The sequence below is a fragment of the Pundamilia nyererei genome, unplaced genomic scaffold (genome assembly GCF_000239375.1).
Source record: "Pundamilia nyererei isolate P.nyererei 1_Seehausen unplaced genomic scaffold, PunNye1.0 scaffold00104, whole genome shotgun sequence".
NCBI lineage: Eukaryota > Metazoa > Chordata > Actinopteri > Cichliformes > Cichlidae > Pundamilia > Pundamilia nyererei.
This window is the reverse complement of record NW_005187505.1, coordinates 2,187,091-2,202,313: the sequence shown is the minus strand read 5'-3', so window position 1 is coordinate 2,202,313 and position 15,223 is coordinate 2,187,091. Positions and strand designations below refer to the sequence as shown.

At 39.9% G+C, this 15,223-nt stretch overlaps 1 protein-coding gene across 3 annotated transcripts in view; it reads right to left on the bottom strand.

Annotated features, from left to right (window-relative positions):
* syt1a (synaptotagmin Ia) overlaps positions 1-15,223 on the bottom strand; it is a 207,134-nt gene that overhangs the window by 33,887 nt on the left and 158,024 nt on the right. For 2 of the 3 annotated variants that reach the window (XM_005740862.2, XM_005740863.2), the window contains 2 exons: positions 10,969-11,141; positions 7,103-7,228 (listed from right to left, as the gene is read on the bottom strand). In XM_005740862.2, the coding sequence (XP_005740919.1) occupies positions 7,103-7,228; positions 10,969-11,141 (299 nt within the window). The remainder of the gene's footprint in view (positions 1-7,102; positions 7,229-10,968; positions 11,142-15,223) is intronic. The other variant, XM_005740864.2, reaches the window with a different exon arrangement.

Sequence of the window (15,223 nt, the reverse complement as noted above, 5' to 3'; positions counted from 1 at the left end):
GTAAAGCACTTTGAATCACCTTGTTGTTGAATTGTGCTATACAAATAAACTTGCCTTGCCTTGCCTTGCCTTGCAATAGAGGACTTGACTCAACTGGTTGCTAATTGGTTGTATTCTGATTATATTTCTATGTAAAAAGAAGCTGAACGCCTCTGTGCAGTTACATTGCAGTCCTGTGACAACTACGCCACTATTTCTGAATTTGTTTTTCAAATCCATAAAGTTCTGGCTAGACTCTGAATGCAAGCAGTTAAAATGAATCTCCGTGTATGCAGACAGTCACAGACTTTTCACTTTTCTCAGAACATAAATGGGCCGGCTCATACATCAAGTGAGGATGTGCAGGTCTAATGTATGTCACAGATGCAAAATATACTTTAGCTTTAAAAACTGTCTGCTTGCCTCCACACATTATGTATGTATAACTTGATGAGAATTAACTAACTATAACTAATGAGAATATTTCTCCCTTAAAAACAGCTTTTACTCTACAAAATGTTTACATACCCAACAGTACAATGAGCTAAAAAGCTTCACACTTATTTGTATTTAATGTTCTAGATACAATATTTATTCATTGATAATTCAATAAAACATGATTATTGCACAGGTTTAGGTCAGAATGACATCTGTACCATTACTTGGTCCATATTTGCATAAGGACGGTAGTAAGAGTCAAAAAGGTTAAAGCACAAATACTCACATTAACAGACATTTTACATGACAGCAGCAAACATTAAACAAATACACAGTGGAAAGTTTGGGACTGCTTTGATTGCTGTTCACCAGGTTATGCACAACATTTTCATGACATTTCCAAAAACACACCAGTTATTACTGTGACTTGGCGTCATTTACCTTAACCTAAATGGAACCATGTTGTGCACTGTAGTGCTGTGAAGCGGCACTTGGATTTTAAGTGTAGCAATTTATCCTCCTGCGCTGTCCTGCTGATTTCCACCCATCCATCAGCACAGTCAGTGGGAGACACAGCATGTCACACCATCTTTACTGGGAGAGGCACCGACGCTCGAGAAGAGATACGAGCGGGACGTGGCTGGAAATGTTGATGGGCACTTTGCTGCTTCTGCTAATTGTACCTTTTCCAATCCTGTATGACACTCCATGTCTACAGAACAGACTGACAAGAGTTGTTTTTTTCAAAGCTCATTAAAAATCCCACTGTTTAAAACCACACCTCGAAGACAGCTACTCTGGCGTTGAAGGTGATGTCTTTAAATATTTGTTTTCCCCAACTAACAAGGTAGAATTAATGGAAAAAGCACTTTAAATATAGAAAAGCTGAAAATCTTGCATTATCTCTTTCGTGTCTGTAATCATGTATGCATACTACAGTTAGTGTTCTAGTTTTAAAAGGGTAAATAAAAAGTGAATCATTAATAAACAATGTTATTTTCCTTGTGGCTTTCAAGAAACATAGATGCATGTCATTAGAATGTTATTACAGGAGGTTTCTTCCTGCTAAAAGGGAGTTTTTCCTTCCCACTGTCGCCAAAGTGCTTGCTCATAGGGGTCATATGATTGTTGGGTTTTTCTCTTTATGTATTATTGTAGGGTCTACCTTACAATATAAAGCTCGTTGAGGCGACTATTGTTGTGATTTGGTGCTGTATAAATAAAATTGAATTGAATTGAATTTATGGAGAAATCTCAGAAGTTAATGGACATTTCTGGTAAATATGATTTTCTCTGTATGTAGACGGCAACTGATTTTCAATTTTTCCCAATATATCACAATTAACGGCGTATTAGTATGATTCCCAAATTGACCACCAAACTGATAGCAGACTCGTGTCACTAAATCTCATTGCCGTTTTATCACCTTCTTGATGCCCCAAAGTTGCTTTGAAAACAGCAGCTGACTGTGAGTGGCTGCAGGCCCTGTCAAATTCATTGCATATGGTTGTTTTCCCTAGCTTCACTGTAGCATAACAATTCTGTTTTCTCTTTGTTTACCATGCACCAACTTGCTGCACTTCTCTCAAACTTGACATTTAGATCATATGGACAAATACAGCTAACCGAGTCGCTACTTCAGGCTAGCACCAATAGCAAGTCAAACCCATCATTATAGACTCTCAGGTTAAAGAAGCAAACTTAACAGCAATAAAAAACATGTTTACAGCCCAGTACAACAACAGCTGAGGTGTGTATGGATAGTTTCTCCCTTCATAACAACTGTACAACAGGTGTAAGGCTTAAAGCTTTGAGTTGTCGCCTTTTTGATTGACTGCTTTGACTGCCTCTTCGGATGCTGTAACAGTCACAATTGTGTGGTGTCTCTTCAAGACAACCTAAATTAAGGGTTAGTGATTTCACAAGGATGCACCACTGCCCTCTGTTAGAGTATGGGAGAAGCGTGCTTGCATGTGAACACGTGGCCTGAGATGGACCTTAAAATTTCACCTCAATAACTCAAGGTAGAGTTACGGGTTGTAGAAACACTGCAGTTCATTTATGATAAGACAGCAGCCGTTCACCCAGGCCTTGTAAGGTTGGTGAAGAGAGTGTGTATTAAAGTACGAGCTCTATAGAATTCCCAGTACCAGTGTGGTCGTTGTTTGTGACTGTCCTGCTAAGTGTTTCTGCCGCCTCCTCTCAATACAACCCACGTTACTATGCACAGTAGCGAATTGCTGTTAAACCTTACCTACACTAATTTAAATCATTACATTATACATTTGGTTTTTTGGTTAGTGGTGCCTTTTGGAGCATTATCTAAAAATAATTTAGCAGTTACCTCTGTGCATTGTTCCAATAAAGTTTTTAAAAACAGCCTGCTAAGAACTATGGCTCCAAAACACCAGCCTGATGACAGCCAAAATTTAAACATCTGACTAACCATTACACCTCTGCGATAAAGCAAAATAACAGTGGCTATGTGTTTGCACATCTGTGTGGGCTTTTCTATTTAACTATGGGACTCTAGCCCTCTCACAGCAAACGGCTGCTGGTATTAACCCCCTTTTGTTTATATGTTACTCTTCAGTCCAGTGAGCAGATGACCAGAATGGGCACAGGATGGTGATTCAGCTCTTGGCACCTGATCTTCGGAGGGTTTTGTCCCAGTGCATAATGCCTGTGCTGGGACTCCACACACATGCACACGCTTCCAAAGAAGCCTGAGACGGATTTGCCGTCCTGAAAAATAGTCCGCCAATGTGCAGTGGCTTTGTGTGTTATTTTGGAAATGAACTGATTGGGGGGTATTCTGAAATAAATAATAAAAACCCAATAATATGAACGATTTCCTAACTGGACACAATGCCGTATGCCTGCTCTTGACCTGCAAAGAAGAGCAATGAATATGGTAATGATGTTGAAAGTAGGAATGACATTCTAATTCTCTCCCTGCTGTGCTTAGAGGGCTCTTTGTGGTTCATTTGCTGTGTATTTGCCTCATGTAGCCGTGCCGCCTCTCCATAAATGATTTGGATCTTTTATAAAACCTTTCGTCTCATTAGTGTATAAACCCAGTGTCATCAACACCAGGGGCAGCAGCCATTTGTGGTGGTTAACAGACAGAAACAAAGCTGAGATTCTTTTTGCCACGAGGACTTGACATTAATCTGCAAGTCTTATCCCACTCAGCCTGATCTCCTTGCCTCGGTTTTGTATACACAGACACACCAGTGATTCCTTCTTTTTCTTGGCAGGGTGGAACATTTACTGACAGAGTTTTAGGTCACTGGGGGACATTTGAAACACATACAATTAATTAGTTATTAGCGCTTACGGCGGTATCTTAAAGGAGAAGCAGATTTTTGAATATCTGTGACAAATTAGTCAGAGTTGTCTGTGAAGCTTACTGATGACATTTTGTTTCCGGAGGCAAACAACTCCACTGGCACAGGACATTTGGGGTTCGTAAACATAGCAACAGCATTACTCACAATCCAATAAACTGACTGGCTGGTAGTAGTAGTAGTGTGCGTCCCCCCAAACATAAGGCCCAGGGGCCACTGGAACAATTGTTGGAAAATTTTAAGGGCATACATTATTTATTTGTAAAAATTTGTATTTTTATGTTTTAATGCTTTTCCTACTTTAACAGTTTATTTAATTAAATGAAATAAAAGTCATCTTTTTAAAAAATATCTAATATAGAAACTTACTGTGAAATTTTTTTTCTCTACAGACTTTTCTGTGAATGGACAAAAAACACCCTTTCAAGTTAATCCCAAATATTTGTGCTCTAAGATTTACTTCATTTCCTACCGACGCATTTCCTTATTATGCAGATGACATACTGCTGAAATTAGACTTATTTCCTTAAGTTGGGATATCTCAGGATTAAATGTGTGGTCAAATGTCTCTACATGGACAGAAATGAGACTTTAACTGCTCCTACTTAAGATGATAGTAGGCTGTATGTGGTTTGACATCCCTGCTGCACATATTTGACTCGTTATACCCAAGGCTCCAGCAGAATACAAATCTGACTGTGAAGCTAAAAAACAAAGTGAATATCATTCACTATTTAAAGCCTTTTGCCACACAAAAGGTTGATACTGGACTAAGGTGCAAAGGCCTCAAGGAAAACCTACATGCTTCATGGGTAGCTTGGCAGCTAGTGTAGATATCCCCCCTGTTCACTTATCCATGCAGGGGGTGTATAAAGCAAACTCATGATAGGAGGATTGCTGTTGCCTGCTGTTAGAAGTGTGCTGAATTTTTACTTACCTCCATAACAACTGTACTTATATTTCTAATTTTCATATGTATCTCCTGAAAGATTTTCTCCTGCAGAAAGGACCCTGTTCTTTCACTAACTCCATAAGTGTTACGAGAAATTATGCTCGAGTATATAAAACTTCAGTTTTAACATATTGCCACAGATATCGCCACCACACCAACCATGACCCTCCTCTGCGGTTTTCTTCTTTTCCTCCTGCCTGGAAGATATAGCGACAAAATGATAATGGCTTTAAAATATAGCATCAATCCATATGATGCAAACTGTGTTTTTTCCATATGTGACATTGGAGGTGACAATTACTACCTTCATACTTATTTCTAACCAAGACTGCCAGATGCGTTTGGGGTGGGGATTGCCCCACCTTCACTTTACACCATTGTTCTACATTTTCTAATAAGCGATCCAATTTTCGATTATTCCTGTCCACTCAGTTCAGTGCAGACATTATGAAGTCTTTTTGTGTTGTGTTGACTGTTTTTTTTTCCCACTCTAAGGGCCCCTGAAATTTAACAGACTTCAAAAGACAACAAATAGATTTTTTTATGCTATTACAATTCATGCAGGCCCAATAGGAACAAATTCACTGAGAGCAGTTTTCATTTTTTCCAAAATTTTACGTAATAAATTTTGTATTCAGTGATCTTAAAGTAATAAAAGAGCGTTTTTTTGTCTTGTTTTTTTGTCATTTCTGCACAAATAGATGCACTTTTAAGAATCTGTAACTTCCCATTTCTCTATGTACGTATGCGTATATAGATACAGTGAAATGTATTCTTATGATAAGACTCTAAAAACAATCTATACATTAGAAAATTGATGTATCTCTTGATTGAAACCCCTGAGGATCACCACTTTTGTTCTTGTTCCCTGTTTTATCTGAACTCTGTGCAATAACTGTTTTCTGTAAATTGTGTTTATTTATTTATTTTGCACATTTAAGGGTATTTGTGTGTTAATTTGCATGATTTTGTCCCCCACTGTGAAGAGAAAGATGGTGGTGGTGGCTTGTAGGTAGGTGAACCCATCTTTCTATGGCAAGGTTACCTTTTAAAATCCCTGCTTTCAGCCTCTTCAGACGGTAATTTTGATTTTACTTTTTGAACCCCCACCACCCACCCACATATCAAATGAAACTGCTGCCTGCGTAACTACAAACTATCCCAAAACTAGATGCTTCTTGTGTTTGCCTTTAAAAGCAATATGCCAGTAATAACAGGAATTTCACACACAGCATTTAGCCAATCACCCGTACCAGTTCTCCCAGGGCAGTTTTTTGGTACTCATGTTGATTGCCTGGCAAAATAAATAAATAATACAAAATCCTGAAGGCCACTGTGCCTCTGCACTGTGTCCCTCGTGGGGCTAAAAGTGGGTCAGATAAACTGCCGCCTCCCCTCAGGTTTTTAGCTCTGCCTGTTGTGAGTTTCACCGGCAGTGAGTCGAGCCCAGCTTTTCTCAGGTCACCGTCACAAAATGTGAAAACTGTCATCCATTCATTACGCTTGAGCTCCACTGTGGAGCTTATTACCTGTGTAATCAAGAACCTCATAGAGACCTGTCAGCGCCTCCCGCTACATGACAGATCAACTCTGTGAAAAGCAATATTGTCCACATAATATCCCTCTTTTATGAAATGACTGCTTCTCTAACAGAAATAAGGGGCTGGTTGACTGAACACAAATAGCATCTGCACAACATAATTATATTAGCACCATTACTGTCTTTTGTAATCTGTGAATTGATGAATATTTCACAATTTTAACACAAACAATTGTTGAATACAAACCAGAGAGAGACGTAAGATCTGGGCGAGCATTTTTTGTGAAAAAGGTAGAGGTTCCAACACTGGCGTGTAGAGGAGCATTGTGTGTTACCAGCTAATCTCTGGCTGTCAGTTCTGATTAAAATGGGGAGTTAGCTAGCCTAGTGAGGGACAGTGTGTTCATGCACCGCATCTATTATCTGTCACACAACATCTGGCACCAGGAAGTTGATGTGCTTCCTCATTCTGCTTTTTAAAACTCAGTCGCTGGGAAAAAATAAAGCAGATGGATATCTGCAGGGGCTGTATTCAATCAAGTAGAAAGAAAGAAACAAATACAGAGACAAACTAAATCCCAATAGTATACTGTATCTTTACCAGGATCCATGGCAAATGCACAAACTCGACCACCATGATATATCCCTGTGAGATTGCTCTCAAGCTTCAATGATCAAGCAACTATGAGAGGAAAATGTTGTGCAAAACCTGGTTTGGGTCCTGTTTATTCTCTGGAGAGATGCAAACTTGGACCTCAGAGGCTGGGTGTGGCCATACTTACAATGAAGGATCTTTCTCAACAACGACACACACTGAGGGAGATTTGGAGAACAGATCCTTACCGTATTCTCTGTGAAATTGTAATCCAGGGAGTACTGTAATTTGCCCAGTTTCTGGTCCTCCTTGGGCTCTGCCTCTTTCTCCGTTTCAGTCAGCCCTGTCTCCGCATCCTCCTCATCCTTCAAGGCCTGAAGGAGACACCCACCAAGAGTCAGTGTCGCCTGTTTGCCGCTGGTGCTAGCACCCTGCCAGCCATTCCCCGCCCAGGTCCTGCCACCGGACCTACTCCTGTAAAAGCTCCCACTTGTTTTATGGTATACAAGGGAGAGGGGAGGGGGGGGGGGGGAGCAAGCACTAAAACACCATAGCAGTTAACACCAGGACATGCTGTGTGATGCACTAAAACCCCGGGCCTCGTCCCCCGATGGTGCTTTTCTATCAATCTCTGGGTTTTTCAGTCTGAAGGGGGGGAAAGATCAAATGATGGCGCCAGAAATGAGAATGGGCAGGCAGAAGAAGAAGGGTAGAGGGTGGAGAGAAATTAGAGAGAGATGATAAAAAAAGGCAGACAGAGAGAAAGAAAGAGATGCCTCTAGAAAAGATGATAGTAAGACAATTCCCTTGATGTTATTTCAGGCAGATCAAGTCTCTGGCAAAAACACATATCAACTGGGAACTGTCCGAAGTGGCAGAGAGTGAGAAGTGAAGTTGCCCTTTCCTAGACTGACACTGAGGTGAGGACAGCAGGTGGTGGCTCTGGTGATAGTGAAGGGGTGTGGGGGGTGGAGGAGTTTGTTATAAGAACAACATGCGATTGAAGAGGCAAAGACTAGGTCTCAAGGTCATTCATTCAGCATCAAAAGTTGCCTTCCAAGAAGTCTCTTTCACTAGGCATGCAGAGCATTCTCTGTTGTACAAAACAGTGCTCTTATGTGAGTCCCCATTCCCAAAGTTTGGTTACATCCTCAAACATACAGTCGCATTGTCATCATAGCCCTAAAGGTTGATTGTTACCCCCTACGCCGATGGTAGCTAGAAGCATCATGCCAGCGGTGGGTGGGTAGATGTTGGTTAAAGGGGTTGTAATGTACCTCCCTGCTCCAGTTTGTCAAGTTGTGAAAGCAAAAGGCTGAACAACACTGATTGGTTTTAAAATTTGCCACTGAGCCACCTGGTCTCTGTCTTTGGTGAGCAAATCCAGTTGGGGCCTTTTTTTTTCTTTCTTTTTTTTAAAGACAGAAAAAGAGAAGCGGGTAAAATGATTGAGGAAATAATATTCCCTAATTTAACGAAAGTGTTTCCTTTAAACCAACTTGTGTGCGACTTTGCTACACCTGGGTTGACAGATGTGGTTGCAGATGCTGTGAAGCTTCCTTTTCATCACTAAGCTTCAAAAGAGCTTTTACTTGTAGAGCCTCTCAATCATTCTAGTTTGCTTGCCACCACTCGTTTGAAATGCAAATGAAAGATTCAAAAGGCAGGAGACTTTAGCTTGGCACGAGGATCAGTGTGGTTCAACCTTATCAATGCGCACCCAGTGTTTCTTTCATACATATATATGTGCATATGCAGCTTGTACACACATATATGCAGTCGATATACATGTACTGTATGCATAGTTACATATATTTGGTTCTATGGGAGTAGTAGTTGTTTTCAAGAGGCTACAAAAAAAACGTCAGAGCAGCAGGCTTAAGAAGATCCAACAGCAATTAGGAACCTACCGCCAGTGACCATCCCGAACAGTCATCAGACACAACACAGATAAGGAGGACATAGAAGGAAGAAACACAAATTAAAACAACCACACACAGGAGTTAACACACCAGAGTCTGGGCACACCAGGAGAAATGACCGCCTGCCTCGAACGTGGCAGATTCACCAATCTCAGAGATTAGCTATTAGGGTGTCCAGTAACTGATGTCTTTTATTTTGATTAAAGCCTCTTTAGTTATAATTTTAAAAGCTGGATGGTGCAAAGACGGGAAGACTATTGGACATTAATGAAAACTCTTGTAATCTAACATGCTGCAGCGCTGCGTCGGATTGAATGACCTTGGTGGTTAATAAAGTTTTCCGCACTTCACTATTATCTAAGAAAATAAAAGACTCCTTAACATTTAAGTTATAATTAGCTCTTTTTCAAAAAAGAAGTCAGTCAAATGAACTAAGAAAACAATGTCAGTGGTTTCCGTCTACGTGGGTCCGACAGCAAGGGTGTTGCAGCAAATTAAACACACTGTGTGCACGATTCCACCGAGGACGGCAGTGAAACGACGCTCTGCTGGTGCAATTAGTGTGCTAACTCCATATCAAGTGTCAGCGTGTCACCGTTTCCTCGTTCTGTGCAGTTGAAAAGTAAGAGTTTCGCCATTTGTGTATCATTTGGTGACGTCATTTCTCTGGGTGGATACCACTTCATTACACAGCAAACGTTACTCACACTCTTCAACAAGTGAGCAGGTCCTCATATGACCAAAACCATAAAAAATATTCAAAGAATGAATGAAAAGCACAAAAATTATAAGCAGGAGAAACAAAAGAGACTAAAGGGTTCTCTTAAATCTGAAGCCACTTTAAGTGACTTTAATTTCCTTTAGTAAAAAAAAAAGGCTGAATGCAACTCTTTGGCTGCAATAAACACATAACACACAGAAAATATATGTGGTACAGTAGCAGCTCTTGCACCAAAAAAATGCAACTTATTGAGAGCTATTCACTGTTATTAGTCACGTAACTGCTGCACAGTCCTGGATGGCAAAACACTGGAAAATCCAAAAAACTGCAGCATAAAATGTCGATATTCCATCAGTTTCAAGCCACAAATAGTTGCTAAAAACAGTGGCAATGGTTTAAATCTATCGTAAGGAGAGTCCTTCTCCTTAGACTGCCGTGTTTAGATTTTTGATGTAGAGGGGCAAACTGTTCTGCTGTTTGAAGGCTGGTTTATTCTCAGTTGCGAACACTCTCTGCTTTACTTCATTCGAGTCAGCTTAAAGGCTGTTTAATTAGGCACAGGTGTAGCTGTTAAATACTTCTCAGGTAAATTCACACAAAATTTATGTAACAGGGCCCTGGTGGACTTGCTGGACGTAAAAAAAATTGCTTGAGAGGTGAAAATCACTGTGTCATTGTAGAGTCTTTACCTCACGATATAAAGCACCGTGAGCTCTCCGATGTTGTCATTATTATTATTATTATTATTATTGAAAGAATAGAATATAATTTATTGCTTCATTGGCAAAACTATAGTGAGTGTTACTAAACCAGGTCATAATATATATATGTAATCCCTATGGCCTCTGTTTCAGACAGTTTTCTTCTACTCTTAGCTCTGTATAGTGACTAAAAACAGGAAGGGGATGTCAGGAACACATCCCGAACTGTGAACATTGGTTAAAGAAGGATTATTCTTAAATGTAAATCATGCCAAGCTATGGTAGTAGAGCTCAAGATTAAAATATATCACTGGAAATTTAGCGTACTATGTTTAAAAGGCACAACCTGCTGGACAAGAAGGATTGAATGTGGTTGGAATCCGTGTTGTACTGTTAGCTTTTCTAGCCCCTGTAAACAAACTGAGTCACTCCTGGATCCAATAAAAAAAACCAAACTTATATTTGGGTGGAAACAGCTAGAAGACAGCAGGGAAAAAAGTCTGGTTTTGCCATCCAGGTGGGCGCTACTATGATACTATGATACTATGATGTTACGTGGAAACTGTGTATATAGTTGAAAATGTTCTCTTAACAAATCAATTTGGTGAACTAATTTGTAATCATACAGAATCAGATTTCCTAAAATTGTAAGAAATTTTCTTTTTCAAACACAGCATCAAATATTTTGGCATTAAGCTTCCTATTCAATTAGGATTGTGGGGATGGTAATTTTTCAGAATTTTAATAACAAAAGTTAAAAAAGTCGTTACCTCGGTTTTGGCCCCATCTATGACGTCCTTCATGTTGATGGCATTTTTGCCCTTGTCTTTGCCCTTCTTTTTGTTTTTCTTCTTGAATATCCATTTTTTGCAGACACAGAAGCAGCAAGCTAACACCAGGATGATGGCCACAAAGGCAATCGAGACGATGGCCCACGATGGCACTGTGAGAAGGACAAACAACAAAGAGATGTTCAGAAGTAGGAGTGAATCTTGGAGGCAAGTGAAAAACATTTCAGTGAACACTCTGAACCAAAGACCTGAAAAGTAGAGATTGTACCAAATTACAGGTGAGATAAAAGCAGGAAAAGCGTGTGTGACTACAGAGTTGGTACAACAGATCAGCACTAAGTCCATCAAAAAGTGTCAAGACTCCTAAAGATCGGACCTGACTGAACGGCTTCAGCCAATTTAGTGGAAGTAACAGATGTTGGCATTTTCCACTTGCCATTTAAACAAAAGATTCTCAGACAGCTGACACTTTCACGGTAATCACCGGCAACACAGAACTTGCTTTGGAGCGAGAGCTGTGGTGAATTGGCAGGGTGTGCCGGAGAGGCATTAGCAGAGGTGTGACCATGACAATCCACTGATGCAGTAAAACCAAACGGGTTCACGGGGTGGCGAGGGGTTTGCTTTCACATTGTTCTCATGCTCTAAGCTTTCATATTACCTTTAAAAAATTTAATTGATCTTTTGTGTTTGGATTTAAGGCTTTGGGTTTCCTTTTAAATTTTCCCCAGAAACACTGCAGGTTTAGACAGAAACTTTCCTCCGAGGGAAACCTGTTGAGCCTAATCTCAGTGGTTACATTAAACCTGAACATTTTTAAGATAAAAAGCTGGAGAATAACTTTTTGGACCAGGCTGTCTTCCTTTTTAGTTTAAAGTTGTTATTGTTTTTTCACCTGCAAGTCAAATTTACAATGGACTAATTTTGACCTTTTCAAAAGAAAAAGAAAGAAAGAAAAATGCTATATTATTATTATTATTATTATTATTATTATTATTATTATTATTATTATTATTAGTATTATTAGTCTATCCCACTGTGAAAACAGTATAATAGTCCATCAATGGTTCCATTGACCCTAATGTTTGTACCAGCAGGAATAATAAAGTTTATTTTATTACATATGCCATTGCTTGTTTGATTCTTTTTTGCATAATTTGGGATTTTTATCCTGATATTAGATTAGTTTATCCGAATCAAATTCTTAATTGTAATTTAGAGACACGAACAGGGCTGACGACACACCAGAGGAACATCTTATTTACGGCATCTGTGCTGAATTAAATAAAACAATAACAGCTCAGTGTTAGTGTTAATTATTTTAAAGTAAATTAACTTTAAACCAGAAGCTGATCCATAAAGTTAAAGCAGATGTTCATCCTCCCACATGTAACCTCTACTGTAACATCTGTTTATGTAAACGTGCTACCTAAAATGTCCCTATAGAAATAACACATTGAATAGGAATAATTCTCAATTTTGCTGCTTTTGTTTTTCCTATTTTTTATATAGTTGATGCTGCTTCGCATCTTGTTAGTGTGAAAATACAAAAACATAACAAAAAGTAGCCAATTAGTGTAAAAAACACGATGATTTTCCACGTTTTTGAGTCAGCAACCACCACTGTTCTGTTCAGATCAAATGTTAACACTAGACAAAAACAAAAACAGCATGATAATATTACATGCATCATAAAAAAAAGTAGTGAAGTAAAAACACTGTTTTGGAGAAGAAAGACAAAAGACCAAAAAAATGCTATTTTTTGTATCTAATCACTGAGATTTGACGTTGTTTATGAGTCTGTTTCCACCACTTGAGCAGCTCTGATCCTCAGTGGTGCTTCTGGATGGTTCATCAAGACTATTTTGAAAGTTTCATGTTGGGCAAAGTATTTAAAATAATACTTTTACATCACACTTCCATGAGCACTTCTTGGCAGTTATTAGTTTAATCACTAATTAGTGATTACATATCGCCTAGATCTGATTATGGCAGCAGAATTAGAGTAAAATAACAAAACAAAACCAGCAGGAGCAACAACAGAAACTTAATTAATTTAGTATCACCTAATGATCTTTATGCAAGTTAAAAGTTTGGAATCGAGAGTTTCGAGTTTGTCCCTTAAAACTCCCTTTGAAAAAGTGATTTCTTCACAGCACACGTGCAGCTACTGTTGTTCAGTTATGATTAAAACGGTTCCTAACATGACAAAAAACAAAACAAAATGCACTTTCACTGAGGTGACATACGAGTCGTTACTTTTCACTCCACCATATGCTACTGGCCTGCACTATAAGCCTGACTGGAGAAATTGGACAAGCAGCAATCAACACTGTCACACTGTCAGACGCTCGGCTCAACAGCACAGTGACAGCCAGCTGCAAACACGTTGACACCTATCTCAACTATAGCCAGCAGTCAGCTGGCGCTGCCTGGTGCGGACACACAGGGATACAGTGTACACCACACAAACATAACGATTGAAGGAGAAGTGGGCGGTTTTTAAGCACCGTAGGGACAGCAGCCCAGATGCAATGAAAATAATGAGAAGCCTCACAACAGACTTCCCTGTTCAGCTGTCACAATCACTGCTCCTTGACTCTACTCAGCAGATACCAAACACCTGGCAGCCCACTCCTCATTTTAACATTGAGCAATAACAAACAGTTTAAGGAGCATATTTTCTGCATATTTTCTGTGTTAATTCAGGCCGGCCACAAAGCCAAGCTCAGCTGCAATCAGGGTAGATGGGCTCATCTTTACAACAAATACAGTTGCTACACATCTGTAAGCTGCTTTGCAACCCACTCCCACTTAACCTCTGACCTGAGTCATATCTGTTGTCACTGATGCCCGTTCTGTTCTTGCTGCTGTTCTCCACACCTTAAGCGTTCAACACAACCAAGAGGTCACAAAACCCATCCATACAACCGAATATAAGAAAGGAATTGGGGGGCACCAGACAGATATAATACTTGCCATTCTCTTAAATCCTACAAAATAATAGAAAACATCAGTCAGCCCTTTGAAGACTTTATCTGGAAAAACTCCAGAATGACCCATCAAAACGGAAAAGCCTATTACAAACTCTCTCTGGGGTTTTGCTCACCAACATTCAGCTGCAGTTCCTTTGCTGAGGTCCAAGGGGGAGGAGGGGGGGAGAAAGGGAGAGAGGAGGGAAAGAAATCGATTCTTTTGACAAAATCAATAAGCACTCTCCTCCAAGGAAAAACAGTGAGTGATGCTCTAAAATAACTTCGGGATCTACAGCTTTGGCCTTGCCTTGGAGCAGCGTGGTAATGGAGGTGAAACTGGATAGGCCTCGTTTACAATGAGCCAAATAAAACCAGGAGTATTTCCTTTACAAACTTGACACCGTGCACAGAATAAACTCTTGAGCCGGGAAGTGTTCGCTTTCTCACTCCTTAGACACACAAGGCTGATTTTTATTGGGAGTTTGTCAGTCTTGTTATATTTATGAAGCAAGAAGATTCAAAGGAATTAATTACACATCACTCGTGAAGAGAGCATACTCTGAAAACCACACCCAGTTGAGAGGCCCACAATACCCAACTATGGGCAGTAACCATGGCTGAGCTGGCCGACTGGGAGAAGTGGGATACTTCCCTGTGACCTGGGGGGTAGCATTGTGGCACGCTGTGAAGAATCAATGGATCGCAAAGAAATCCACGCATCACGTGCAGCTCACTTGGCCACAGACTGTGTCCTCTCACTGTGGTCTCCACACAAGTGCACATGCTAAAGACATCTCTCCCTCTCTGTAAGGAAAGTAACGGGAAGCAGGAAATATCAGAGACGTTGATAAGATAAAAAGAAATGATGAAAGCGGGAGGGAGAGAATGAAAATTAGTGCAAGTTACGAGTTAGTCTAAAATAGGAGCTAAAACACTGTTTGGCTCTTCCACATTCTTGCAGCTCATGACTGCTTTCAGTGAACATGTGCATGAAGTTTTCTGGCTGGTAAGTGTGAACTCGCTGTATCTTAGTCACTGTTTAAAAAGTCTAGTTTATTTCTATTGCTCCTCTCTCTTTATATATGTGTATGTGCAATGACTGGTGTATTCCTAGTGAGTTTAAATGGTGCATCCACAACCACTGCAAACGTAATGTTGTTATATATACAGTGGGGCAAAAAAGTATTTAGTCAGCCACCGATTGTGCAAGTTCCCCCACTTAAAATGATGACAGAGGTCAGTAATTTGCACCAGAGGTA